General features: G+C 43.3%; 1 protein-coding gene across 1 annotated transcript; it reads left to right on the forward strand.

Moving 5' to 3' along the window:
* Positions 1–5387: 5387 nt before the first annotated feature.
* Positions 5388–27179, forward strand: LOC126235580 (dehydrogenase/reductase SDR family member 11-like). The gene is made up of 5 exons (XM_049944296.1): positions 5388–5519; positions 17203–17257; positions 19239–19368; positions 25431–25560; positions 27099–27179. The coding sequence occupies exons 1-5, from the start codon at positions 5388–5390 to the stop codon at positions 27177–27179; spliced, it is 528 nt and encodes a 175-aa protein (XP_049800253.1).
* Positions 27180–27652: the final 473 nt, after the last annotated feature.

Below are 27652 nucleotides of genomic sequence, written 5' to 3' on the forward strand. Positions count from 1 at the left end.
GTGTGGCTTCCATAGCCGAAAATATTCTGGGTTATTACTGGGGTTGTTAGCTGAATTTTTGTGAAGAAACCCAACTTTAAAATGGAGAAACACGGATATATCAGCTGTTACGAAATGTTCTGCGATCAGGAGAGCATCACATTCTGTTTGGTAAAACTCTTGGCCTGGAAGTCACGCGCCTGTATTGTCATACGATATGCAGGGACACGATAGAGGTTATTAAACATACCCATAGTTTAATGGGATGAAGCTGATTGTGAAACTAAAAGGTATCTTTATTCCCCTGCTAAAGAAGATGAGTACTGTTCTTCTTTCATGGGGCGATAAATCATAACGAATGCAGTAATCGACAATGGCCGATTACGGTTGAACTTTGAAAACATGTGGCAGCATATTTCTGCCGGGGACCACGCAGAAACGAACTTTTATTGTAGTCAGTAATGAGCCAGTAGCTTGCATTTCTTCGAATTATACGTAGAAGAGATAATTAATATAGAAGTATATTGAAGGACGTCTGGAGCGATTGGATGCAATGTTGTGGATTTAATCGGTCCGCGTAACTGCTACAATCACCAGTGAGTATACGACGAGTATGACAAAAAGAAATGTGAACAACTGACACAAACAGTCTGTTAGATAGACTATTACGAGCAACAGCCGCGGAATACACTTAACTGCGACATAATGCTGTCACAATCACGCAGAAAACTCTTTTTTTGTACAACTTACATTTTCAACGTAATGTGAACGATGCGCAGATGCCGTTCGTGGTCAAATAGAACGGCGTACCCTGCCGCCTTGGCTGGGCATGTTCACGCATGCATTTTTCGCGGTGTTCCCTTGTTTTTACTCAACTCCCATACAACAGCACACACTCACACTAATATCCCACCCGTATTGAGATAAGTGTCAAAGGCTTGCAGTGAAGACAAATGCAAATTGCAGTTGAAGATGACAGTCTCCATTTTACTGGAATGTGTAAACATAAAAAAGTGAAAACAAAAGGAAAAATGGAAGATTGTGTTTAACGCCCCGTCGATATCGAGATCATTAGAGACGGAGCACAAGCGGGCATTCTGTTAAGGGTGTGGAAGGAAATCGGCCGTGCCCTTTTTGAGGGAACCATCCCGTCATTTCCCTGGAGCGATTTAGGGAAATCACGGAAACCCAAATCGGGATGGTATTTATTACTTCTCACGCCATTAAGTTCTAATTTCTCTAAATCATCGAATCTGTAAATTACTTATCGCCAAGGGTATCTTTTACGATAATATATGTTTATACTTATTACCTTGTTCTTTCATTTTATTATTTTATCGTAAAGCCCAACTCTGAATGACACAGATTTCATAGTCTTTATTTTCATGACTACAGACGATCCAGTCCCATTTATGTGAGCCGGCCGAAGTGGCCGTGCGGTTAAAGGCGCTGCAGTCTGGAACCGCAAGACCGCTACGGTCGCAGGTTCGAATCCTGCCTCGGACATGGATGTTTGTGATGTCCTTAGGTTAGTTAGGTTTAACTAGTTCTAACTTCTAGGGGACTAATGACCTCAGCAGTTGAGTCCCGTAGTGCTCAGAGCAATTTGAAGCATTGAACCATTTATGTGACCACCTGTCAAAACGCTCAACAACCACCTTTTGTAACGTAACGCATACTTGAAGGTAGAAAGTCAGTGAGGCTCTGGAAGGTACCGACAAGGACGTGGCGTGGCCAGCTGTTCTATGTACTTTGCTTGTGTCACAGAGTGATGGACTTCGGGCAAGTGAGAGACTGTTTGTTTACTCTTAGGACAGTATATCTTTGACATGTTGTATTGTATGTTCTGTGACTATGTAATAATGTGTTGTTAGACTGCTAATCTCTGCTCTATTGTGATTCACGACATAAAAATTTGAAGTGGGGAAAGAAACGCGCAAGTCATATATCACTCTTGTCACACGTGCTGCCACACGAGCTGTACACCTCGTACTCTGTACAGACTTGTCAACGGACAAGTTTCTTATGGCACTTCAGCGATTCGCCGGAAGACGCGGGCTACCCCACACGATATATACAGATAACGCGAAAACATTCCAATCTACGAATTTGGGACTAGTCCAACTTTGGAAGGTATTAACGACCACAAAGACTTATCAGTTCCTCGCCTACCACGGTATTACTTGGAAATTCATTGTCTCCCGGGTTTCGGCACCAAATTTTTATGTCGTGAATCACAGTAGAGCAGCGATTAGCAGTCTAACCACACTTTATTACATAGTCACAGAACATACAATACAACATGTCAAACATACACTGTCCTCTGAGTAAACAAGCAGTCTCTCACTTGCCCGAAGTCCATCACTCTGTGACAGCTTGAGAATGAACGGCGTGACAGCCCGATCGACGTGGTCCCACAGAATTTGACTGATCTTAAATAGGGGGAGTTTGCTGATTAGAGGAGTACTCACCCTGGTGTTCCAATTTCACGTGTACACTGCGAGCTGTGTGATGCTTTGCATTGTCCTGCTGGTAGATGCAGTGGTGTAGAGGAAAAGCAAACTGCATGTAGGAGTGACCATGTCCTCAGGGATAGATGCATACTTGTGTTGATCCATTTCACGTTCGAGAATAATGTCACCCTTGGAATGCCACCAAAATGTACTCCTGAACTTGATGCTGGCTCCTCCAGCTTAGAACCTTCCGACGAACGTTGTAGGGCCGTACGTGCCAACGGCAGTCTGTACGATGAAGCAGAAAACGTGATCCACCTGGAAAGGCCTCCTGTCGGCGCTCAGTGGACCTTCAGTTGCGGTTCTGGAGTGGGAATTCCAGCCTCCGTCGGCGATGAACAGCAGTCGCCATGGGTGCAGGAAGGAAGCGCCTGCTGCGGAGGCGCATAATGCAGCAACATTCACTGAACGGGCGTTGAGGAGGCACACACACATTTATAGCCTAACGAAGGAGACGTAATAAGGTTTTTTGCAAACGTAAACATTAAAAATAGTGTGCATTTGATTTGAAAGTTGAAAATGTGACAGTAAGAATCAGTAACAGGTCCTCTAGCTTCATCAGCTATCGACGCAAATACAGTAAAAGATTATTTAACTGCGTTACGAAAGCATCCTATTCATGTCATAGGCTTCTCTCTTTGGTTACTTTGAATGAAGAGACAAAGGGCAATTTATATTTAAGATGGAAAATCAAGTGCGCCTTTAAGGAAAAAAAAAAGGTTTGAAAATGCCTCCCTGACACGATGTTTCTAGCATAAGAATTATAATATTTACTATTTAACACAACTGTCATGAGCACGTGACAGGAAAGACGAACAGGTGCACGTCGCCTAAACCTGCATTATAGAGAAATAGGAAACGACAAGGATGAAGAAGAAGACGAAACAGAAGAAGAAGAAACGTATACAGAGATTAATTTTAAAAGAACCACTTTTTAGTGTCCCATAGTAAATGGTAGAGATTCTAGTATATTGGGAATTGTCTTTGTTTATGGTGTTACATGAAATGTGGGGTGTAGAAACGAAAGGTGAATACGAGAGATGAACTGCTTGGTGGCATCATTGAAGCTGCTGCTCTCATTAGGGAACGTACAGAAGCACTCGCACAACCAACAGTACATATCCAATGAAGCTGACGGTGGGATATTCTAGAATTTATTGTCAACTGTAAAACACGTGTAATGTGACATGCACAAGAGGGCTTAAGGTGAATCTGTTACAAAAAATGATATTTTTCAATTGACACTTTGTAAAATACGTTGTAACATTTACTTCCTGTTATACATCTGTACATGTGTACACCCGATATTTTATTGAACAGCACTGAAGCTGAATATGAAGCTATACTATCTCGGAAACAATTCCAGAATATGTCCATATGAATATTTCGCCTTCAAATGATCGTTCTTCTGATATACCTGAAAAGTCAACATACCTGCCCAGAAACCCTATACCCAAAGGGTTTGCAGTTTAATTTTTTTCGTGTTTACACATTTAGTACTTGGTTGTGTGGACCAATGCCTGAAGCTATTTGAAGAAATAATAATATGAGGGACGTTCAGTGTGTAATGCAACAGATATTTCTGAAGGCAGGTTGGTTTGATTTACCATTCCAGTGCAGGATATTGTTTCCCTCTCTTTTGGATACGAAACTCTATTTTTCAGCATAATCTCGGTCCGATGAGACGGCCTTACGCCTCCCTACCACGCTGACCTGTATGCCCGCACGGTACCACCTGCTGGTCCACGTCGGAGCCAACGTCTTGTAGCATCATCCACGTGCTGCTTCCCGCGGAGTCCATTTCTCTTTCGACCAGAGACATGGAACTCGGAAAGTGCGAGATCCAGGCTGTAGGGTGAATGACGAAGAACAATCCAGTGAACTATTTTGAGCTCCTGTTGGATGTGCAGACTTGTGTGAGGTGTTCTGTTGTTATGGAGAAGGAGACAGTCGTTTACATTTTTGTGGCAACACACTGAAGTCGTTCCTTCAGTGTCATGAGGGCACCAGGGTAAACTTCAGAGTTGATCGTTGCACCATGAGAGGGTATATCAAAGTGTCCACACTACGAACAGAGGTGTCCAGCTCTGCAGCGAGGTGGCTGTCTGTGATCTATCGATCACCTCGAATGAAAATGTCGACACGTTCCAACACTGCAGGAGTCACAGCCGTGTGCAACGAACCGGAGCGCCTGAGATCGGTCAGGTTTGCACGACTCTGTTGCAGTGATGACAGACACCCTCCTACGCCTCCGCAGACATTCTGCAAGAGCTTATGAATATCTGCGATACTCTGGTTTTCCACCAAAAGAAACGTATTGACAGCGCTCTGCTTTGAACGCACCTGCATTACAGAGGGCTACATATAGCGCCACCACAGATCGGAACTTCATGAAACTACAGAAGCTGAAGCGGGGTATTCCACGATGTCCCCCAGCAAAGTCTTCATGTTTTCAACAGAAACGGACAGAGAAAAAAATGTGTTACATTAATTATTGAACGCCCCTCGTAGAACGATACCTTTATTTCGAATGTGGAGCTTACTCCACCGACGTTATGTAGCTTTACAAAACCGTCGTCAGCAAACAATTTGTTTGGAACAAATGCTGCTATTTATTTATTTACATACAACTGCGGTCAACCGATTGTCGTTATGAATGAAACAAAGTTCCAGGCTCTAAAAGCTACTCGTTACAGATGAAGCCTAAAGGACACAAATGCGTCTGTCCGTAGCGTTCCCCTGAAGTCGTCCATCGGACACACAGATCTGTTTGCGCGCCAGCGGAGAGGAATATGGACTGCGATATGGCGATAAAGGGCTGCCCTTGCCGGAGCTACGCGGGCCGCCTGTCCTCTGGAGGCGAACAGCCGCTGAGGCGCGCCACTTGCTGTCAGGATGGAGCGGTACGCAGGTCGCGTCGCCCTGGTGACGGGCGCCAACTCCGGCATCGGCGCCGCCACAGCACGGGCGCTGCTCAGGAGGGGGCTCGAGGTCGTCGGCCTCGACAAGAGGATCGACAGGGTCCAGGTAGTTAACTAACCACCAGCCTCGGTACAGCATCTGAAAATCGGACTGGTTCGAAAACTGGGCAAGTATTTCTGTTCGAAGTGTTATTTAGCTAACTGAAACAGAAATAGCGTGGGTTTCAGTGCCATAGAGAAATGAATGTGATGTATTAAGAGTAAGGTATTACTTTTTTCTATTTTTAGCTCAGTCACTTTTTTATGACACAATCGTAACTGGGTTTCAGCCTTCATAGGTCATCCTCAAATGCTACTTTTTTTGGGTCATCAGTCTTCTGACTGGTTTGATGCGGCCCGCCACGAATTCCTCTCCTGTGCCAAACTCTTCATCTCAGAGTAGCACTTACAACCTACGTCCCCAATTATTTTCTGAATGTATTCCAATCTCTGTCCTCCTTTGCAGTTTGTCTCCTCTACATCTCCGTCTGGTACCACGGAAGTCATTCTCTGATGTCTTAAACTAATGACCTATCGTCCTGTCCCTTCTGCATGTGAAAGTTTTCCACATATCCCTTTCCTCTCCGATTCTGTGCAAAAATTCGTCTTAATTACCTTACCATTCAACCTAATTTTCAACATTCATCCGTAGCTCCACATCTCAAATGCTTCGATTCTCTTCGGTTCCGGGTTTCCCACAGCCCATGCTTCGCTACCACACAATGTTGTGCTCCAAATGTACTTTCTGAGAAATTCCTTCAACAGATTAAGGCCCTTTTTACCGGTGCTAGTCTGCTTTTGATGTCCACCTTGTCCTGTCCGACACTAGTTATGTTGTTGCCTAGGAAGAGGAATCCATTAACTTCATCTACTTCGTGACCATAGGTCCTGATGTTAGGTTTCTCGCTGTTCTCATTTCTGCTACTTCTCATTACATTCGTCTTTCTACGATTTACTCTCAAACCATATTCTGTACTAATTAGACTATTAATTCAGTTCAGAAGATCATGTAGTTCATCTTCACTTCCACTCAAGATAGTAATGTCATCAGCAAATCTTGTCATTGATATCCTTTCACTTTGTCTTTTAATTCCACTCCTGAACCTTTCTTTTATTTCCATCATTGCTTCCTCAATGTACAGATTGAAGAGTAGGGGCGAAAGGCTACAGCCTTCTTAATACGAGCCCTTCGTTCTTGATCGTCCACTGTTATTATTCCCTCCTGGATCTCGTACGTATTGTATATTAACCGCCCCTCCCTATAGCTTACCCCTATTTTTCTCAGAATTACGAACATCTTGCACCATTTTATATTCTCGAACGCTTTTTCCAGGTCGACAAATCCTATGAATGTATCTTGATTTATCTTTAGTCTTGCATCCATTTCCAACCGACATGTCAGGATTGCCTGTCTGGTGCCTTTACCTTTTTCTAAAGCCATGAGCTGTTAAGCTGATTGTGCGATAATTCTCGCACTTGGCAGCTCTTGCAGTCTTCGGAACTGTGTGGATGATATTCTTCCGAAAGTCAAATGGTATGTCGTCAGACTACTCATACATTCTACACACCAACCTGAATAGTCGTTTTGTTGCCAGTTCCGCCAAGGATTTTAGAAATTCTCTTGGAATGATATCTATCCGTTCCGCCTTATTTGATCTTAAGTCCTCCAAAGCTCTCGTGAATTCTGATTTTAATCTCTTCTAAATCCACTGGTGTTTCATTTTCTACCACAACAGATATACCCTCCCCTTCATAGAGGCCTTCAATGTACTCTTTCCAACTATCTTCTCACTCGTCTGCATTTAACAGTGGAATTCCCGTTGCACCCTCAATCTTACCACTCTTGCTATTAATTTCACCGTAGGCTGTTTTGATTTTCCTGCTGCCTCAGTCCTTCCGACCATCATTTCTTTTTCGATTTCTTCACGTTTTTCATGCAGCCATTTCGCCTTAGCTTCATTCCTCAGCAATTTGTATTTCCTGAATTTCCCTGCACACTACACTTCCTATTTGTTTCATTCCTCTGCAACTTGTATTTCTTTATTCCTGAATTTCCCTGAACACTCCTGTACTTCTTTCTTTCACCGATCAACTGAAGTTGTGTTTTTTCGGAGTTATTTCTTTTGAACCAATGTTTTTCTATCCAACTTCTATCATTGCTCTTATTAGAGATGTTCATTGCTCGTCAACTGTACTGCCTACTGAGCTATTCCTTATTGTTGTATCTACAGCCATAGAGAACTTAGCGTATCTTGTCATTCCTCATTACTCTCGTATCCCACTTCTTTGCTTATTGATTCTGCCTGACTAATCTCTTACACTTCAGCCTACTCTTGATCACCACTGCATTCTGATCTGAGTCTATATCAACTCAGTCGAGTATCTGATTTCAGAATCTCTGCATGTCTATGATTTAATCGAACTGAATATTCCCGTATCACTCAGACTTCTCCAAGAAAACTTCCACCTCTTGTGATTCTTGAACAGAGTATTTACTATTACTAGCTGAAACTTATAACAGAACTAAATCAATCTTTCTAGTCTCTCATTCCTTGTCCCGCGCCCTTATTCTCCTTCCCTTAGAACTGTATTCCAGTCCCCGATTACTATTATATTTTCATCTCCCTATTCATACTGTATTACCCGCTCAATATCCTTATATACTTTCTCTGTCTCTAAATATTCAGTCTGCGACGTCGGCATTTATACCTGAACTATCGTTGGTGTTGGTTTGCTGTCGATTCTCATACAAACAACTCTATCAGGGAAATGTTCACAGTAACACACTCTCTTCCCTTCGTTCAATTTGAAATGAATCCTACTCCCGTTTCACCATTTGTCGCTGCTGTCGATATTACCCTATACTCATCTAATCATAAATCCTTGTCTTCTTTCCATTTCTCTTCACTGAACTCTACTATGTCTATAGTGAGCCTTTGAATTTCTCTCCTCAGATTTTCTAGCTTCCCGACCACGTTCAGGCTCCTGACAAACCCACGTCCCGACTCGTAGGACGCTATCCTTTCGTTGGTTATTTAACCTTTTTCTCATGGTCACCTCCCCTTTGGCAGTCCACTCCCAGAGATTCGAATGGGGGACTGTTCCGGAATCTTTTGTCAATGGAGAGATCATCATGAAAATTTTTCAGTTACAGGCTACATATCTTCTGGATACACGTTATGTGTCTTTAATGCAGTGATTTCCATTGCCTTCTGCATTGTTGATTGCGTTTACTTAAACTTATGGGCTGACTTTTTTCTGGTTCATAAACATTTTATCTTTATCTGTTATTACTTTTATATTGTAATTTCATGTACTGACACGTTCCATGACCTTGGACGTTTGATATTGTTGTTTCTTCCGCCCTTAGGGGCAGTTTCCTAAACCGAGGACAAGAGAGTGGCCTTAACCTCCGTCCGCTGCATCGCCCTCTTTGACAAGGCCGTTGGCAGAAAGAGGGTGATTCTTATGTCGGAAGTCTTCGCCCGCCTATGATGGTTATTAATCAATATTTAAGTAGTTTCGTGTTTCGAACTTGGGACCGAAGACGTCAATCAAATCAATAATCAAAGACGATACCCCTCGACCACTTGTGCATCACCAATGCTGCTATGGACAATACGAAAGGTTACAGTAAGACCTGAAACAAGTGCTATTTTTTTCATTTGGTTTACCTGTGAGCTTATTAATGTGCTATAACAATGTATATGAGCGGCATTTGATGGACAAGTGCTCGTCACCGTCTCCACAAACAGGATGTTGTTTCTTCCAAAATGTATTAACAGTTCTTGCTGCTAACAAGTGAGTCCGACTGTAGGACTGTAACACTGTAAGCACTATTGTCTGAACTTGTCATGTTCTCAGAGATTCAAAACACACTATCTAATGTCGGCAAGCAAACAAACCAAGACTTACCTTAATGTTGCGTTTGGCTTCTATATTCACACTAGCGAAATCCTTCAATAGAGTCCAGATTTTCATTACCGGAATGACAGCGTCGACCTCCGTGGATTCTCATTTTTTTTCACGAAGCATCTTGGTGATGCCCGCGTGTTGCTCGAGCCTGTAGTAACAAATCACGCAGACCGTCTTTGAGTTGCTCCGACATCTTCCTTTAATCCGAACTTTTGGAGACCCAAATTACTGGAGCACTACTCAAGAATGGGTCGCACAAGTGTTCTATTCGCGGTCTCCTCCATATCTGAGCCAAAGTTTCATCAGAATTCTTCCAATAAATTTAAATCGATAATTCGCCTTCCCTACTGCCGACACTACTTGCTCCTTTCATTTCATGTAGCTTTGCAATGTTACACGTAGACATATAGAGCGTAACGGGTGTAATTTATTTTTGTGGTGTCACCGCCAGACACCACACTTGCTAGGTGGTAGCTTAAATCGGCCGCGGTCCATTAGTACATGTCGGACCCGCGTGTCGCCACTGTGTGATCGCAGACCGAGCGCCACCACACGGCAGGTCTCGAGAGACGTAAGAGAACTCGCCCCAGTTGTACGACGACGTTGCTAGCGACTATACTGACGAAGCCTTTGCTCTCATTTGCCGAGAGACAGTTAGAATAGCCTTCAGCTAAGTTAATGGCTACGACTTAGCAAGGCGCCAATTGTCACAGTGCATGTATCTTACGAGTCTCATTTGTATAGTCAAGAGAGATGTACCAAAGGAAGCATTAAAAGTTAAGTATATTCCAAAGCTACGTATTTTCTTTATAGCAGTCATAACGTATCCTGTTCCAGACTTGACGCCAGTCGGCGTGTGTGTACGCGTGCCTTTCGGCTCCCTTCTCAGTGTGGCGTAGCTAGCTTGTTACGCCACAACAATTTTATTTTTATTTACACGTCAAGTTCCATAGGACCAAGGTCATGGAACGTGTCAGTACTTGAAATTACAACATAGAGGTAATAACAGATAAAAATCAAAACTTTATGAACCAGAAAAATGTCAGCCCATAAGTTAAAGTAGACGCGATCAACAATTCAACCAGAATGAGTTTAATTTTTAAAGGAATTCCTCGACAGAGTAGAAGGGGTGACCCATGAGGAAACTCTTTAGTTTTGATTTGAATGCGCGTGTATTAGTGCAAATATTTTTTAATTCGAGTGGTAGCTTATTGAAAATGGATGCAGCAGTATACGGCACACCTTTCTGCACAGGAGTCAAGGAAGTCCGATCCAAATGCAGGTTTGATTTCTGACATGTATTAACTAAGTGAAAGTTGCTTATTCTTGAGAATAAGCTAATATATATATCGTGATCAGGGGTCGACAAGGGGATCGTGAACTTACACCACTTATTGCCCGAACTCCCCGTTTCTGAGCCAAAAATATCATTTTAGAATGGGAAGAGTTACCCCAAAATATAATACCATACGACATAAGCAAATGAATATAAGCAAAGTAGACTAATTTTCTTGTCGAACGATCACTCACTTCAGATACCGTTCGAATAGTAAAAATGGCAGTATTAAGTCTCTGAACAAGATCCTGAACGTGGGCTTTCCATCGCAGTGTACTATCTATCTGAACACCTAGAAATCTGAACTGCTCAGTTTCACTATATGCCAATTCTGTGAAATTAAAACGTCGGGTTTTGTTGAATTGTGTGTTAGAAACAGTAAAAACTGAGTCTTACTGTGATATAGCGTTAGCTTATTTTCTACAAGCCATGAACCTAGGTCATGGACTGCACTATATGAAACCGAGCCAATGTTGCACATAACATACTTTACTACCAAGCTAGTGTCATCAGCAAACAGAAATGTTTTAGAGTTACCCCTAATGCCAGAGGGCATATCATTTATATAAATAAGGAATAGGAGTGGCCCCAACACTGATCGCTGGGGCACCTCCTACTTGATTGTACCCCACTCAAACCCCACATCACAGCCATTCTCAACATTGTGAATAATAATCTTTTGCTGTTTATTGCTAAAGTAAGAGGTGAAACAAGTGTGAGCTACTCCCAATATTACGTAATGGGCCAACGTCTGCAGCAATATTTTGTGATCAACACAATCAAACGCCTTAGTTAAATCAAAAAAATATGCCTAGCGTTCGAAACCTTTTGTTTAACTCATCCAGTACCTCACAGAGAAAGAAAATATTGCAAAGTGTGAAATTATTTAAGTGGAGCTCCGATACACCAATAATCTACAAGCAGTTCGCTAACTTTGTCTCTAATACCTCTTATATTTTGATGAAATATTCTAATTCCTTCTCTATTTGGAAACATGACGTCCTCTGAAGGTGAGCCCTTAGTTAGAGGGACTTGCTTTAAGTAAGATCAGATATTTCTACTGGTTGCTGAGGACAGCATACTGAGCAATATTACTTCTTTATTTATGTCACTGCAGACTAAAAGTCATAGTCAGTACAAGTCATATATCTTTTAGTTGGTTAGTACCTCCAAGTACATAAGGCAAGAGAAAGCACTGAATGACTGTCTTTCCCCCGGGCAGCAGGTCAGGTGTGAGGCGTGGACGTGTGGACACAAAACGCTTAGTGCATACTGACAGGCATAGTCCTCTTAGTGGTGCAGCATTGTCATGCAGAAAGCCTCAGGTCGTAAAGCTTCTGATGTGTTTGCGGGAAGACTGTTACACGCAGAGAAACAACAACCAGCACGCTGATGTGTGTACACTTCAAGGTCCCATGTGTAACAATATCCGCAACTACACATGTTACAGCCCGTATAATCGTCATGTCTGTGTCCATCAGCACAACACCACCAATGTACCGAACAGTACAGGAGTGTTTTTCCTACTCATCCGCATTAACTGACACCTTTCTACATTTGCATCAAGCTGTCATTCATCATACCAAATTGAAATTATCTCCGACTCATCCTGTAGCCTCTAACACACTCTACGAAAACACTGTCCATTACACTGCAGTATAGTCAGAAAACCGTTGCCTTACCCATCACATCGTTTATCCATATATAGAGAATAAGACAGGTTTCATCACTCGTCCCTGGCATACTCGAGATAATAACCTCGTCTCATTTGCACTCTGGAACAACGAACTACGTACTGTTCCATATGGTAGGACCTTCTTTAAACCACAATAGAGTGCTGTGTGGCAATGTGTGGAATTCATTCTGGAAATCTAAAAAAATTGAATTTGCCTGTTGCCCTTCAACAATGGTTCGCAGGTTTTCATACAAGAAAAGGACAAGCATTTTTCACGAGCGGTGCATTCTAAATCTGTGCTGATTTGCGGACAAACTTTTGTGTCCAAAGGAGATTTATTATTTTCCTCGATAGCGTTAGGGATCCGTTCATATACTCCTCTTACACGCACGAGTCACCTGCGCTTTTTTCCACTCAGTTGAGACTTCACTCTGAGCCGGAGATTATGCAAGCTAGGTAACGGGTTCAGTGCCAAAGAGTACTCCCCGTAACACCGAATACTGCATTCCATACGGACCCGGCGACTGATTTCTTTTCAGCTTTTTCAGATGCTTCTCTATATCAGAGATGACTATAACTATGTTTCTCGTACTGGGGTATGTGTGGCGGTCAAACGACGATGTCTGTACTATATTCCTACGTGAATGATTTTTTAAACGCGAAATTTAAAATTACTGTTCCTATTGCTGTCTTCTGTTGTCACACCAGACTGGACTTTTCGATGAGTTACTGGATAGAAGCCTTTGACTCAGTTACTAATTTTATGCACTGCCAGAATTTTCTCCAGGCCTCGTCAAGATCTGCTAACGTATGGAGGTGAATTTGTGTTAGTCTGCTAAGTGACATGTGACACTAACTGGTAGCTGGGGTCTTCGCAGTACATGCTCAGCGAATGTGGGGTCATCATTCTGCGACCTCCTGTTGATTTCATGTTCTGCCAGCCAAGCTGCTATCCCTTTGCTTGATTGCTATCCCTCTGCCTGACTGTCCAATATAGAACTTATCATACTAAGGACAAGTAATTTTTTACATCCCACTTTACCTGTCCTAGCTATGGTACTGTACACCGCTCCTGCAGTCAATGCAAAGAGCACCAGAGCGAATAGAACAGGGGTTGAATTTTCGGTTCTTGTTTACGATGAAAGGTGTTATCTATCAGCACAGGGCCGTAGCTATTGATTGTGACAAGAAATTTGTGCCTCAGCCTAGATGAGTAACTTCCTTTCCAGTTTTACGATATTGCAGTGCCTGTGTTGATAAGAAGAACGATGCAATGTGCTTCCGGACATACATGCATCTCAGGCATTGTGTTATGAAACACACAAAATTTATTCGAATTTGCGAGTGCGAAGAAACATCAGCTTAATAAGGGAATGATGACAGTGAAAATTTGTGCCGACCCGACATTCGAACCTTTACTTCCAGCTTTACATGAGCATTCACGTTAATCGCTTTGGCTATCCGTGAAGGACTCGTGGCCTGACCTAAACTTCCGCATGTCTTCGTTCCTGCAACAGAACCTGTACTCGTACACACATTATGTAATTCCCGTGCAGCGGAGGAAAGTTTAATTGAATGTCGCTGTCCAGCATTGGCAGATAAATTTGATATTGCAGTGCCTGTCGTGATAAGAAGGAGGATACACTGTCCTTCCGGATATGCATGCATGCAATTCTGAACCTCATGGATTGCGAGTAGCAGCCGTCCATATCCCCTCCCCACACACACATCCAAGCAGTTTCAGCGTTCAATTTGAGGGCAGGGAACTATTTTTGCAGTGTCTTCCTGACGTCCAGAAAGAATTTTAGTCTGTAACAGAATACCTGCTGATCTGAAACGCCCTGGCTATTAATGCTTTGTACCAGACTAGTACTCGAACCAAGAACCTTCGTGCTACACCGGTAAGCGCTCTACTAACTGAGCTATTCAGTCGCAGGTCGCAACTCACGCCCCTCCTACAAACCTGTACTTCTATCATAGATTCCACACTTCATGGAACTCCTGCATGCCTTCTTGTAGAACCAGAAAGCCTGGAAAAAAGAATATTGTAGAAAAATGACTTACCCACAGCCTGAATAACTGATCTTGGAATCAATGTAACACTTCAGGAGTGTGTGTGCTTAAACATTACGTCATATTAGAACCGTGTCTGCACACTGGAGTGGGCTTGTAACTAGGGAGGGAACAAATGTGTCAACATCCTACTAAAATTTGGGATGTTGTTAGAAGAGATAACCAGCCCCCCCCCCCCCCCCCCAGGTGAGACACCAGAAGCTGGAGTCACTGGACGCTATTGAGAAGCATTATATAACTCATAGTTAAGCCACGTTCTATATTGTAGTGACAGTTGTCACTGTTAGATGTCGGAGATCGCTGAAACACGCGTTAATTCGAAGCGCTCATGTCCGGATGTCCACACGCAGTGCCCCAGCAGGCCAGAGACTCACGCCACCACTGATTGCCGCCGTGTACTCGCGTCTCAGCGATCGCTCCATGTCTGCAGCCAGACTTGGCATTCCAGACAGGAATGTCCAGATGTGGAGGCGTCTAGGGACGAGTGGAATGGTAGGAATTTGGATTTTATCAATATCTCTAGTGCCAACATTTGTCAGTGATTGATACTGAATTTTCTCAAATATCCACGTCAAAACCGGTGAATACCCACACTGAATATGATCACAAAGGCTGCCCGAAACATTAGTATTAGTATTAGTCCGCTCTTCACCCGCCTAGAGGGCGGCATGATTTTATCTCGCCTGACTGGTTTCAGAGGCTTAGCGACGGCTTGCGCCTTAAGCCAGGAATGTCATTTCGTTCCCGTCACTAGCTACCTCTGCCAAACACCTGGACATCAAGCAAAGTCGTCCTAGGAAACCAACCACATATACATCAGTGTAATTACAATTAAATATTACGATCATCGTACCAGTCTGACATTTGCCAATGAACAAAGTATTGGAAATGACTTCTGTTGACGGCTTGGGCTCTGGAAATTTCCATATCTATACCATTGTTATGAGTGGACATAATTTTCCACATAAGACCTTTCCTGCCCCTTACACCAATCGGTGCAATGAAAAATTATGTCCACACACACAGGCTAGGTGTCTCGATTCCCCTCATTTTTAGAAACTTACTTGATTTGAAGTGTCCTAGCCAGTGAGAGTCGAGAATGGACTGTAGGTATTTTCATTCAGCCCTTCTGGGAACTGCTGCATCTCCTCCACGACTCTCTCAAACAAGTGCTATAAAACACAGGCCTCCGGCAATATGTGATGATCAAAAGTGTTCCCACTGACAAAAGGGATAGAAAGGCATCACCAGTATGTGTTGGTGTACTGTAATAAACGTCACAGTCGATAGTGCCACAAAGAACATGTCAGGATCTGCATAGGGGAGCTAATGAGAGGACGTTCTGCGATCCATTTTGCTACAGCTATATTGCCCGCCCTGTTTGTACACTATAGCAGATCCAGTTGAACCCCTGCATTGCTGTACCGTGTAGCTGTTTACGAATTGAGTCTATCATCTCCCTATGTCGGCTATACTCTTCAGTGGATTGAAATTACAATTACCGATGTCAAATCAATCCTCCTCTTACAACTACACATATGTAATTTTCTTACGTGAATAGTAGTCTGAGCACTTCCCACAAACGTCTGGTGATATGTTGGAATATAAGCTACAGTAACTTTACGTTCAAGCAGCACTATCATTTATAGGTGTATAGCGACAGAAAAAGTTATATGTCCACACTCGCACCAGTTGGGCGTCGTTCTGCCCAATAGCAGACTCCCTCTCCCCTCCCACCGCCCCACGCCATATTGTCATTATTACATATCTGTCAAGGAATAAAGGATGTAATTACAATTAAAAAGCTTCCACAACTTTTTTATTTTCTAGATTTCACAACTTCCGCGAAACCCTTTCGTATTTTTTATACTTGTATATCCATCTATCTCAGTGGCGTCTTACACTTTCGGACCATCATGTTAGAGTTTGTGGTAGTGGATTTCAGATTTATATCATGTTTAAACGCATAACTATCGTACACCTAACACAAAGATCATACAAATTCCTTGCCCAAGACATCAATGTGAGAGCAAAGTACTAGAGTACGTCCATTCGGCTCTCCTGCGAACCTAGCTTCTGTAAATTTTGGAAGGTAGGAGATGAGATACTGGCAGAAGTAAAGCTGTGAGTACCGGGCGTGAGTCGTGCTTCGGTAGCTCAGATGGTAGAGCACTTGCCCGCGAAAGGCAAAGGTCCCGAGTTCGAGTCTCGCTCGGGCACACAGTTTTAATCTGCCAGGAAGTTTCATATCAGCGCACTCTCCGCTGCAGAGTGAATATCTCATTCTGGAAACATCCCCCAGGCTGTGGCTAAGCCATGTCTCCGCAGTATCCTTTCTTTCAGGAGTGCTAGTTCTGCAAGGTTCGCAGGAGAGCTTCTGTAAAGTTTGGAAGGTAGGAGATGAGATACTGGCAGAAGTAAAGCTGTGAGTACCGGGCGTGAGTCGTGCTTCGGTAGCTCAGATGGTAGAGCACTTGCCCGCGAAAGGCAAAGGTCCCGAGTTCGAGTCTCGGTCGGGCACACAGTTTTAATCTGCCAGGAAGTTTCATATCAGCGCACACTCCGCTGCAGAGTGAATATCTCATTCTTAATACCGTTTTACTTGTTGGATTGATCCGAGAGGGCGAGCTAATGCTTGTCCATCTGCCCTCTTACTTTTAACTATTTTTAATCAGTGTTATACGATGGAATCATTCCCTGCCGCATTCATTACTGTAAGTTTGGCACAACCACTTTGATTCTCAAACGCAGTTTGTAAATAACGAGACGAACGAACATTCATCGACTAGACAGTGGACCAAGGCAGGTAAAAGACCTGGATGTTCAGGTTGTGTACTAGCAGTGCAGCTTTGTGATGCGACTTGCATTAACTTCCTTCTTCAATATTGTTCGTATTTACCATTTTGTAACGCAGCAATTATGTATACCTTTGGTATTATAGATATCTTTAACCTACAGAACCTGTTTCAATAATTTTTGTTTAAGCTGAGTCTTTTTCAATTAGGCAACAGGTTCCATTCGCACAGTACGATTGATTTATTTTTACGATCGTCTCACTAGAGGCAACTTGTTTTGTTTTAGCTGTGTTCTTTGTAGTTCAAATTCGTATATTTATTGCATGTTCGATTTTAGACACCTTTCTGATAAAATATCAGTTACAAATGATTTATGATGATTCCTTCAAAACATTTACGCAATACTGAAATTGAAAAATAAAATATCAGATTCATGAAATATAATGAAATAAAAGTTTTTGATAGTAACGGAATTACAGTGTTACATATTGTTTCAAAAGTGGGACACTTTAAACAAAAATCATTGATACAAATCCTGACCAAGAAGACGACTCTATTTACGCAGACAATGGTTTAAAAACCTGAGAGCTTTCTAAAAACATGGTCTGCGTTCCAAAAGCATTACGCAGAGTGGAAGAAAATTTGTACTGTCAGAAACCGTGGCCCTATTCGATTGAGACTGATAAAGAGATGTTTGCAAGTCAAGATTTTAAACATGGCTGCAACAGCAACTGTTGAAATTCTTCACGATAAAGGATGACAGCCAACTGTTTTGGCTGTCTTCTTTATCGTGATGATGTTTGCAAGTATTGGAAGCCAATAAAAACATGGTTGTATCCCATCTACTGACGAAACGTGAATATAAAGAGTTGTCAGAAACTGTCTGAATAGCACGTCATCCTGTTTCAGGGTAAGTTGCGCCGTGTCCGAATAAAAGACAGTGGAAGTTAGCCAATAAGGCCGTTGGGGCTTGAGCGCGCAAATTCAAGAGGCTCGCCAGAGACAGTGCCGCCAAACATGTTCGTTTGTTTCCCGAATACCGAGCAAGAGAGCGACACAATAATTAGACACGGGACGGTAGTAAGGATCGAACCAGGGCCAAAGGCTGAGCAGTATCGTAAGTTGGCATCCATGCTATAACAACTCATACTAACTTTATCTGGAGGTCTGCTTAAATTTGCGCGCTCAGGGACCTTCAGCGCTTATTATTTCCGAAACGGCGCAACGAATCGAGTTATTTTCTTAACAATTATTTCTCAACTCAGCCTACTCTGCAACACCCTCTAAAGCTTTTCAGACTGTTTCCAACCACCCTGTATATAATCCAGAATGAGAAAGATCGAGGTACAAGCGACGTATCTCCTTCGGAATACTAAACAAATGTAAGAGACACCCAGCGGCAAAAAAAATCATTATTACTATTTTTGGAACGATAAGGACGCAGTTCTTCATTTTCTGTAATGTCGCTGTTCATAAATAGCGAGAGACACATTCGCCTTTCACAAGCATAAAGGCGTCATTACCACGAAGAGATTTCACAAGAACACGGACGCGATCCAAATTCACAACGGTAATGCTGAACCGCACGAATCTTTGGCAGCTAATCTGGCAGCTTCCTAGAGTGGATCAAGATCCCTTACCCATCGCACAGTCCAGATATGACATCCTACGACTTTTGCAGTTTGGACCCCGTGGAACACAGTCTTCAGCGTCTCAAATTGTTTATATTGGTGACGTATGGTGGCTGTGAAGAAGTAGATACAACAGTGTGCACTCGACTTCTTGCGACGAGGATTGCAGAATAAGCTTAAACGACGATGCTGTGTAACTACATTTAAAATAGTGACTGTTGTGAGTAGCTTCATTGTATACAGGGTCAGTAACTTTAACAGCATAAGTATTTCGAATGCTGTGTCAGTTTGCACGGTTTCACTGCAGTCCTCGTCCTTCGCTTTATTGCTGACTGATGATGGCGGCATGCTGTGTTCCCAGCTGGACAGACAGCCGAGTGGCGGCACACACTGGACGTCAACGTCCTGGGGCTGTCCGTCTGCACGAGGGAGGCCGTCCAGAGCATGCTGGACAGGGGGGTCGACGACGGCTTCGTCATCCACATATGCCGGTAGACCTCAAAGCGTCTATAGCGATGTATTTTCGTCTTGTGAGACTGTATAGAGGTATTCTTAAACATAGAGCCAATCAGCATTTAGCTTCCAATAAACGTCGACATCAGGTACCGCGTGAGAATCATTGTCTCTGGTACCTCAAAACCGCCCTAAGCTTGAATTCTGCACTGACACCTGCGATAGCTCTGACATGAAGAACATTTCATGAGGTACCTTAGGGAGGAACTAATAAGTTTCTTGACAGTTCTTGGATTACAGTACTCCTCTTCATCATGTAGCAAATACATGTTGCAATGTAAAGTGAGATCGGTTCAGAATTCTCCAGTGCCGTACTGTTTATTGCGATTCTCAAGGAATAATCCTCATAGATTACTTGGGAAAACGTAGACCCGAACCTGAAACCTATTATGCTCCATTCCTCGATCGTTTGAAACTTGTGTTGGCTGAATAAAACCTAGGTTGGCACACGAAAAAGTACTCTTTCAGCAGTATAATGTTCCATCCCAAATATCAGCGATAATGGTGTGAAATGGGCTTTGAACTGCTTCCTCATTCGCCTTGTACACCAAGCTCAGCTCCAAGTTACTTTTTCCTGTTCCCTAACTTTAAATTTTGGCTTGCTGGTAAGGAATTTTCAACAAATGAAAAACTGACAGCTGCAGTCAACGAGTATTTCGCAGAGTCTGACAGAACCTCTTTCTGTTGATGGGATGACAAAGATGGAAGATCGCTGGACCAAGTGTGTGTCCCTCATAAGAGACAATGTCAACAAGTAAGGTGAGTTGTTTACCGAGCAAACTTTTTTCCATGATTTTTTACTACACTTAGTAAACCAAGTTTCTATTACCACACAGCTTAAATTATATTGTTGCATTACGCCTGAGTTGACGCTAGCTCTTAGGTTACAGATATTTGTGTTCTAGTACTTTTCCATTTTTTTTTTTTTAGAGCTATCGTAACTATTTCGGTTTTACACGTTCACCAGATTCTCAGAGCAGAAAAATGAACATCTTTAAATATACTTTATTTCACGATATGTAGATTATCTACCCATCTATAAAACTAGAAAGATTTTTCACGATATAAAAATTGAATCTTGGTTTGAAAAACCACAAGCAATGTCATCTTGTAAATACACTCTTCCAAATATTCGTACAGGGTTATACACGTGCGTGATACTTTTCCTGTTAGGCTTAACATTACACCGCATTTAGCTTTCTTTATTAGAAGACCAGCTACTTTCTTTACAATTCGGACAGTACAATTACAGGTGGTGATATCACTGTGTACTGTCGTTGAAGAATAATAAAATGATTTCTGTTTCCCGAATACCTGGTTCTCGAAGTACTGGTACATATTTATAGCTACCGAAATAACAAACACTACCTCACTTTTTACAAACAGTGTAATTTTTATCTGGGTTAAGGTAACACTTGAAGATTTGCAGTTGGTGTTTTATTTTTAGAGTTTATAATCTTTCACTTAACTATTGACATCACTGTTAATCATTACTGTAAATCCGCTGCTGTTACTGTTGGTGGTAGTGTGTGTGTGTGTGTGTATGTGTGTGTGTGTGTGTGTGTGTGTGTGTGTGTGTGTGTGTGTGTGTGTATGTGTGTGAGTGCGCTAGAGTGACGGGCGGTTATCTACTGTCTATGACAGCCGACCTCGTCAGACTTTAGTTTCATCTGCATTTGATTCAAAATTTAACAACTGCGCAATTTACAAAATATTCATTACGATTATGTTTTGTTGTTGTTGGGCGTTTTCGTTGCTCAATTTCCAATCAACGTCTCATGTTTAGAAAAGGGCTAGAAGTTCTTGTATTTTTGTGTGTTTATTAACGAACATGAAAGCTGACTCTTATCTCCACAGTCTACACTGGTGTTCAAAATTAAAGGAACAAACCATTATTTTCCCTTCCTGTGTCTGATTCACGATATAATCATACAAAATGTCAACAGATGTCCGTACAATCGTTATCTGCATGAAAGATAGCATTCCGGTCAACGTACAAGCACGGCAACGATGACGTCAGTGCACCCATCAAACGAGATAGTATTTGTCGAGTCGCCCAACATCCACGGTCGTGGTGTACACTGTCACAGACGGTGCAATGTTGCACAGAGATGTCGCATATCAGACTCTTTGCAGTGGAGAGCCGTAAAAAGAATGGAAGCAGGACAGTCCCAAACTAATGTACCCCGATGGCTTAATGTGAATCGTTCTGTTGTTTACAGAGATCGAAACTGTATCCCGATGACCAGGGCAGGGCCTACCACGTGTAATATCTGAAAGAGAGAACCATTATTTGGCTGTAAGAGCACGACGGACCGCCTTAGTAGTGCATGGCAGCTGGGGTCTGACATCGCAGCACCCGCGAGGCAAACGCTGTGTGGAAGGCTACAGCATAGAGGTCTTTACTGTCTGAGATCTGCTGTATGTGTACCTCTGACGCGTCTTCTCAGAAGGGCCATCAACATGCCACAGTGGGCCAATGTTCTTTGTCCCGTTTTGGTCTGGAGAGTGATTATCGACGCAGACGCATCTGGAGGGAGCGTAGAACACATTTTCGGAATCCAAACATTGAGGAAAGACGGCGGTATCGAGGAGGATTCCTAATGATGTGGGCAGGGATTACGCTGACTACCCGAACACCTCTTCATAAAATTGTACGAGTGAACAGGCAATGCTTAACTGATGCCAGGTATCGCGCCGAGAGCCTGGGGCCTCATGTGTGGTTCTTGCGAGGAGTTGTGGGCCCACACTTCGTACTGATGGATGATACTGCTCGACTTTTAGAGCACGGGTGATTGATATTCTTTTGGAAGCGGATGATACTGCTCGCTCCCCCGATTTGAATCCTATGGAACACGTCTGCGATGTGCTAGGAAGCATCCCCCAACCACCCTTGAAAACTTCCGAACAGCTCTGCAGAAAAAATTGGCGTTATTGCCTCAACGTGAGACTGATGACATCACTCACAGCATCACCACTCTTAGTCAGACATATATTGCTGCCAGAGGTGGTAACACCCCATGCTAAGTACATTGACCAGTTGTCGGAATGTGTGTGAAAATGCATTAAGTTGGAAAAAACGAAGAACATCTTTGTCTACCGTTATAAATGGTGCAGTTGTTTGCCTTCTGCATTTTTTACGTTGTTTCTACTTTACTGTCACCGGTTCAAATTGTTTTGTTGCAAAATTAACGCAGTCTTGCACTATTTCCGTTTGTTTCTTGAATTTTGGACACCGGTGTAGATAAGACGTTTGATTGTCAGAAGAAAATATTCGCATTATATCAGGTTTTCCCGGTTGAAGGAATCGTTACAACGGGTCTATTTTCACTTCCCTTTAAAAGACGGATTCTGTGAAAGTAATGTAGCATTCTGCTGCGATGTAGAATTCTCGTGCATCTAAGGAAACAGGAAAATTCGCATTACGTGAGACGGTGCGGTGGATAAAAAAGGCGGAGGTGAGGATTTTAAACCCCCGTCCAGCGATCCCCATGAAAATTTCCTGTGGTTTCTTTGTTTATTTTAAGGCCCAAGCCAGAATAATTCCTTCAGGGTCACCACCGTTAATTTCCTAACAAGATCATTGTTAAACTGAACTAGTGTTTGTCCTAGTAACCCCGATATCGACGGAGCATTAAAACTTCTTCGCTTAGACCTGAGGAAGTGCATGACAGATGGTTTCAAGTCCGCAACATAGAGTAGACTTTAATGCGAGGCACCGTCTCTGTCCTGTGTAGGACCATTTAGCGAAAAAGAAAAACAAACTCATAGTATACTTTTTTGTGTTCACTCGAACTATAGAAACGAAGGCGCTCAATTATTGTAACCTACAGATCTTCATAACCTACTCTTTGTAGAGCTCCATGCATTTTGCTATATCTGTGTACTAACGCATCATGTGCCAAAACCACTGCCCAGTAGTGATAAATACTGTGACTTGCTCACTGTTACGACCAACAACATGCTGCAGAGTTGAAACTAACATTAGTAATATTCATCAACGAAAAACTCCACGGAGGAACTAAATGTACAGCACATCTGGTGTATCAGTTCCTGCACAGGTCGAATCTATCAAACATTCTCCTCACACTTAACCCTCTGTTTCGTTCCAATGGTTGGTAGGGAGGAACCTGGAACTTCTTAAGTATCACACTGAAGTTTATGTATTTTAAGGATAGAAAATAATGATAAATACAGACTTGTGTTCGTAAGGGTCCTGTCACTTCAGTGCCAATACTACCCCTTCTAAATGCGGGTGATTATGTGTGATAGCAGTAAATGACGTGATGGCAACGTTGTGGCATCGCCGAATAAGTGAATTAAGTTAGTCATGCCAATGACAGTCCCCAGCTGCGGTAGTCCCCAAGCTGTGACGATACTCCACTCTAAATTGACCAAGATCGGTGACTGGAGTCTAATTCTAGGAAGAGTAGAACAACCGGGCACTGATAATACTTTTATTATAAAAACAACTATCAAAGATACAATGCAAAGTGAACATTCATTGAGACAGAACGTTAACTCCAACTCACTAACCTAAATTTGAGATTGTCAAAACGTTCATGACGTGACTCGGAATCGCGTCCTCGCTTATACGACAGAAACACTTAGGCGGCTGACACTGATTAACATGGAAGTTACGAAAGCCTTTACCCTTACCGGCACTGACAATGAACGGCTCTGCGATCAAAGAAATGGAACTTAACACACGTACTGTTAAAAGAGTTCCTATGTGCCGATTCGTGGTGCGTATATTGCCGAATTCAATTCTGTGAAGAACAATTCTGCAGCGATTATCTGGGAACTGCTGCCAGTGGTCGCAGAGACAAACTGTGTTGCGTAGCTGAAAATTCTGACTACACAGAGGACGTAAAATGGCGTCTGCAACCTCCTGAGGTCGAGGCCACTTGTGTAATGACGAATTAAAAATTCGACTTGCTTATAAAACAGGATCAGAGACTTTTTTGAAGTGTGAGCTCGTAAAGAAGCACTTTGTAATGCCTCCGCCCCCACGCACAAGCACAGGTTCGTATCTCTGTCCATAGAGAGACGAATGATGCCGTTCCTAGTGGCAACGTCTGCACATTCGAATCTAATGCTGAGACAGTTCGCTGACACCTCGCCAGCCATGTCTCAAAACTCTATCCACCTAAGTTTATCACTCACTGACGCTCACCAGAGAGCTCTCAAAATCGCTGTCTAGCCAAATATGTCCCACCGACACCACCAAGAGACGTCCCCCGCCAGAAGCGTCCAGTTTAGAGTAAATCTCGCATAGTTAGTGTGAATTCTCCTTACAGCCAATCACAGCCCCCGATACAAATGGAGTATCTTCCACTCTACACGTCATGAAACTATCACTCAACCTCTTTCAGCTCATGTTCAGGTCAATAGAAACTTCTAGAAAATATTATGACACCTCCACCATCTGCAATGGAACTAACCGAATACGTTTACGTGTCTTTTGGCAGAAATGCGGCTTGGCACTTCGCATAAGAACTTCTTTCGGACGTTAGCATTCATTTGCGGCAGGCATCCCACGTACGTTCCTTATGCTAAAAAAGACTGCTCATGGCACCTGTAAGATTCTATCTCTACAATCTCATACTTTCAGCATCATCTCACCGAGGCCTCCTTGGCGACCACAGGTCAATCACGAGAAGTCCTTTCCCACCGGCCTCGCGACGAGTCGACTGTCTTGGGCTGTAAACTACCAGCATTCTGCTTTTAGATCCAGGAAACTGGCTTCCCACAGCCCTTGTTCCATGTCGATCACTGTGGCCGTGAAGTCGCACTTTCGCCTTTCTGTCAGAAAATTAGAGTCTCAGCTTGCATCTCCACAGAAATGTCAGTATGAGGCTACCAAGTATCAACCAAGAAACGGTTAAGAATTCGCTAGCTTTCGCTCCCCGAAGTAAATGAAATACGAATTGTGAAAATTATTCATGTTTGGTGGTTAAATCTTGCCGTCTTACACAGTATACAATTTGTATCCATATAGTACAGGCAGTACAAGTTTGTTTCTTTTTCTTGCTTCCAGTATAGCAGGTCACATCATGCCATTCGATCCACTGTACTCGATGTACTACGCCAGCAAGCATGCTGTCAAGGCTCTGCTAGAAGGACTGCGGAAGGACCTGGTTGCCAGGAACAGCAAGATACGGTGTGGGGTAAGTTTCAAAAGCATTACGTTGTTACATTTCAAAGTCTCCGAGCAAGACTGGTGTTTCTTAATTTTGCGGTTACGTAAATATACTATTCAATCATAGAGAATTTTCCAACCCGGTAAATATACAGTTCAAACAAGTATATATAAATTGCAGGAAAGGAAATGTAGTGAACAGGATGTTAAAAGCACATTATAAGTATCCAGGCTTCGTGATAGAATAGTATGAGCACGACATCTTTCTTGGAGGACAGTAAATTTGGGAAATTTATTACGTATACTTCGACAGTTTACACATAAAATTGTGACAGTCGAAATGGCTCTACTCTGAAGTCAGTTTGACTTCCCTGTCTGTAGATCGACTGACGAGTGTTCATCAGAGAACCTCAGACTACCGCCTTGCTAAAAAAAAAAAACGTCATGTGCTCTCCACGAGTACTCTGCTGTCCGAGTAGCTGCTTCCTTTGTGTAGCGCACCCCTGACCTGCCTGTCAAGGAGTGTCCTACAAATCCCCACACGATAAAGCACGTCCAGAAATCTGCACCCTAGGTCGTCACAGAGTCGACGAAGAATTTGGTTGAGTTCCCTCACTCGGCTCCAAACCAAAGAACACCGACCAGCTCTGGGAACGATGTTGCAAACTACGAACTCTGCTTGCACCCCTCACACGAGTCCAGCAGTTTTCACTTCCCCTGTCAGATGGCTGTACGAACTGAGGATCGCTTCAGGATCCATGCGACAGGCGTCGTTGGTGCCGACGTGAGCCACAACTTCCAGACGACTGGAACACGCATGCTCTGTAGCCACAGGCGAGGCCGCCTCCACATCTCTTATGAGGACCCTGCAGCAGACATACAGAGTGCACATGGGCTTTCTTTCCAGCCCTGAACGCTACCTGCCTAATGGGCTCCATAACGTGCCTATCACTGGAGCTCCCAATAACCAGTAAACAGCTCCCCCCGTGAGCTTGCTTGGGCACTCCTGAAGGAGCGGCCATCTGCCCACTCTCAGGGTGAACGGGCGAGGCCAGGCGGCCAGTCTCCACATCGGCCGTCCACCTCGTGCTATGCGACAGCGTTACTACCTGCCACTGACGATGCTGTGAGGGCGGATCCACCGCGTCGGGTGCACTAGGAGGTGCCTCGGAAACAGAGCACATGGGGTAAACAAGTGACACCTGAGGTGTCTAATGCGACTTTCCAGACTCGTGATGGGTCACCAATGGTCGCTGCTGCTTTCAAGAGCTGCGCAACTGGCTGTTCAGTGAGCAACTATTGCGCTGATGACTGGAGGAAATCACATTTACAAAAACGCGAGATTAACCCTATTAAACATAGAAACGCATGAAATTTACTAAATATACTACGTGGACGCACTCGTATCACGCACGTCACGTCATTGGAGAAATAATTTTGGATACTTCGTCAGTACGACGATTAAAGTACTAGTGGTCGATTGCTCGTTGCATCCATGGTCCCTTGAAAACCTCTCTGTGTATCTAAAATCCCAATAGTCCAAAACGTAAATTGATGTGTACACAGGGTCCATGGTCGGGAGTGTATACTCGCATGTTAGCATTCATGGCTCTGTTGCTGCAACTGGAAGACCCGCCTGATCTCTAGTTGCAGCAGGCTGGTCACAACAGCCACGGTGCCAAGTCGTCGGTTCTCAGGTTCTCGACCTTTCAAGATACCGAGAAGAGTTTTGTGGACCTCACCTGTGTCTCAGGTTGCGTCAGAAGGTCGTATCGTGCATGATACGGCTGTGCTGAGTCAGTTCTCCAAATCGACTGCAGCTGCACGTGATGCAGAAGTGTGACTTGTGACTCCACCTCACGGCAGCTACAGATCTATAATGGTCATTCAGCCATCCCGGATATACACTACTGGCCATTAAAATTGCTACACCACAATGATGACGTGCTACAGAAGCGAAATTTATCCGACAGGAAGAAGATGCTGTGATATGCAAATGATTAGCTTTTCAGAGCATTCACACAAGATTGGCGCCGGTGGCGATACCTACAACGTGCTGACATGAGGAAAGTTTCCAACCGATTTCTCATACACAAACAGCAGTTGACCGGCGTTGCCTG

Source organism: Schistocerca nitens, chromosome 2 (assembly GCF_023898315.1).
Source record: "Schistocerca nitens isolate TAMUIC-IGC-003100 chromosome 2, iqSchNite1.1, whole genome shotgun sequence".
In the NCBI taxonomy this organism is placed as follows: Eukaryota; Metazoa; Arthropoda; class Insecta; order Orthoptera; family Acrididae; genus Schistocerca; species Schistocerca nitens.

What these genes read in the sequence shown, in the direction of transcription:
- LOC126235580 (XM_049944296.1), top strand. Translation starts at nt 5,388, where the DNA reads ATGGAGCGGTACGCAGGTCGCGTCGCCCTGGTGACGGGCGCCAACTCC. An exon ending in AGAGGATCGACAGGGTCCAG is followed by an intron (nt 5,520 to 17,202) that starts GTAGTTAACTAA and finishes TCTCAAACGCAG; the next exon opens with TTTGTAAATAACGAGACGAA. An exon ending in TAGACAGTGGACCAAGGCAG is followed by an intron (nt 17,258 to 19,238) that starts GTAAAAGACCTG and finishes CTGTGTTCCCAG; the next exon opens with CTGGACAGACAGCCGAGTGG.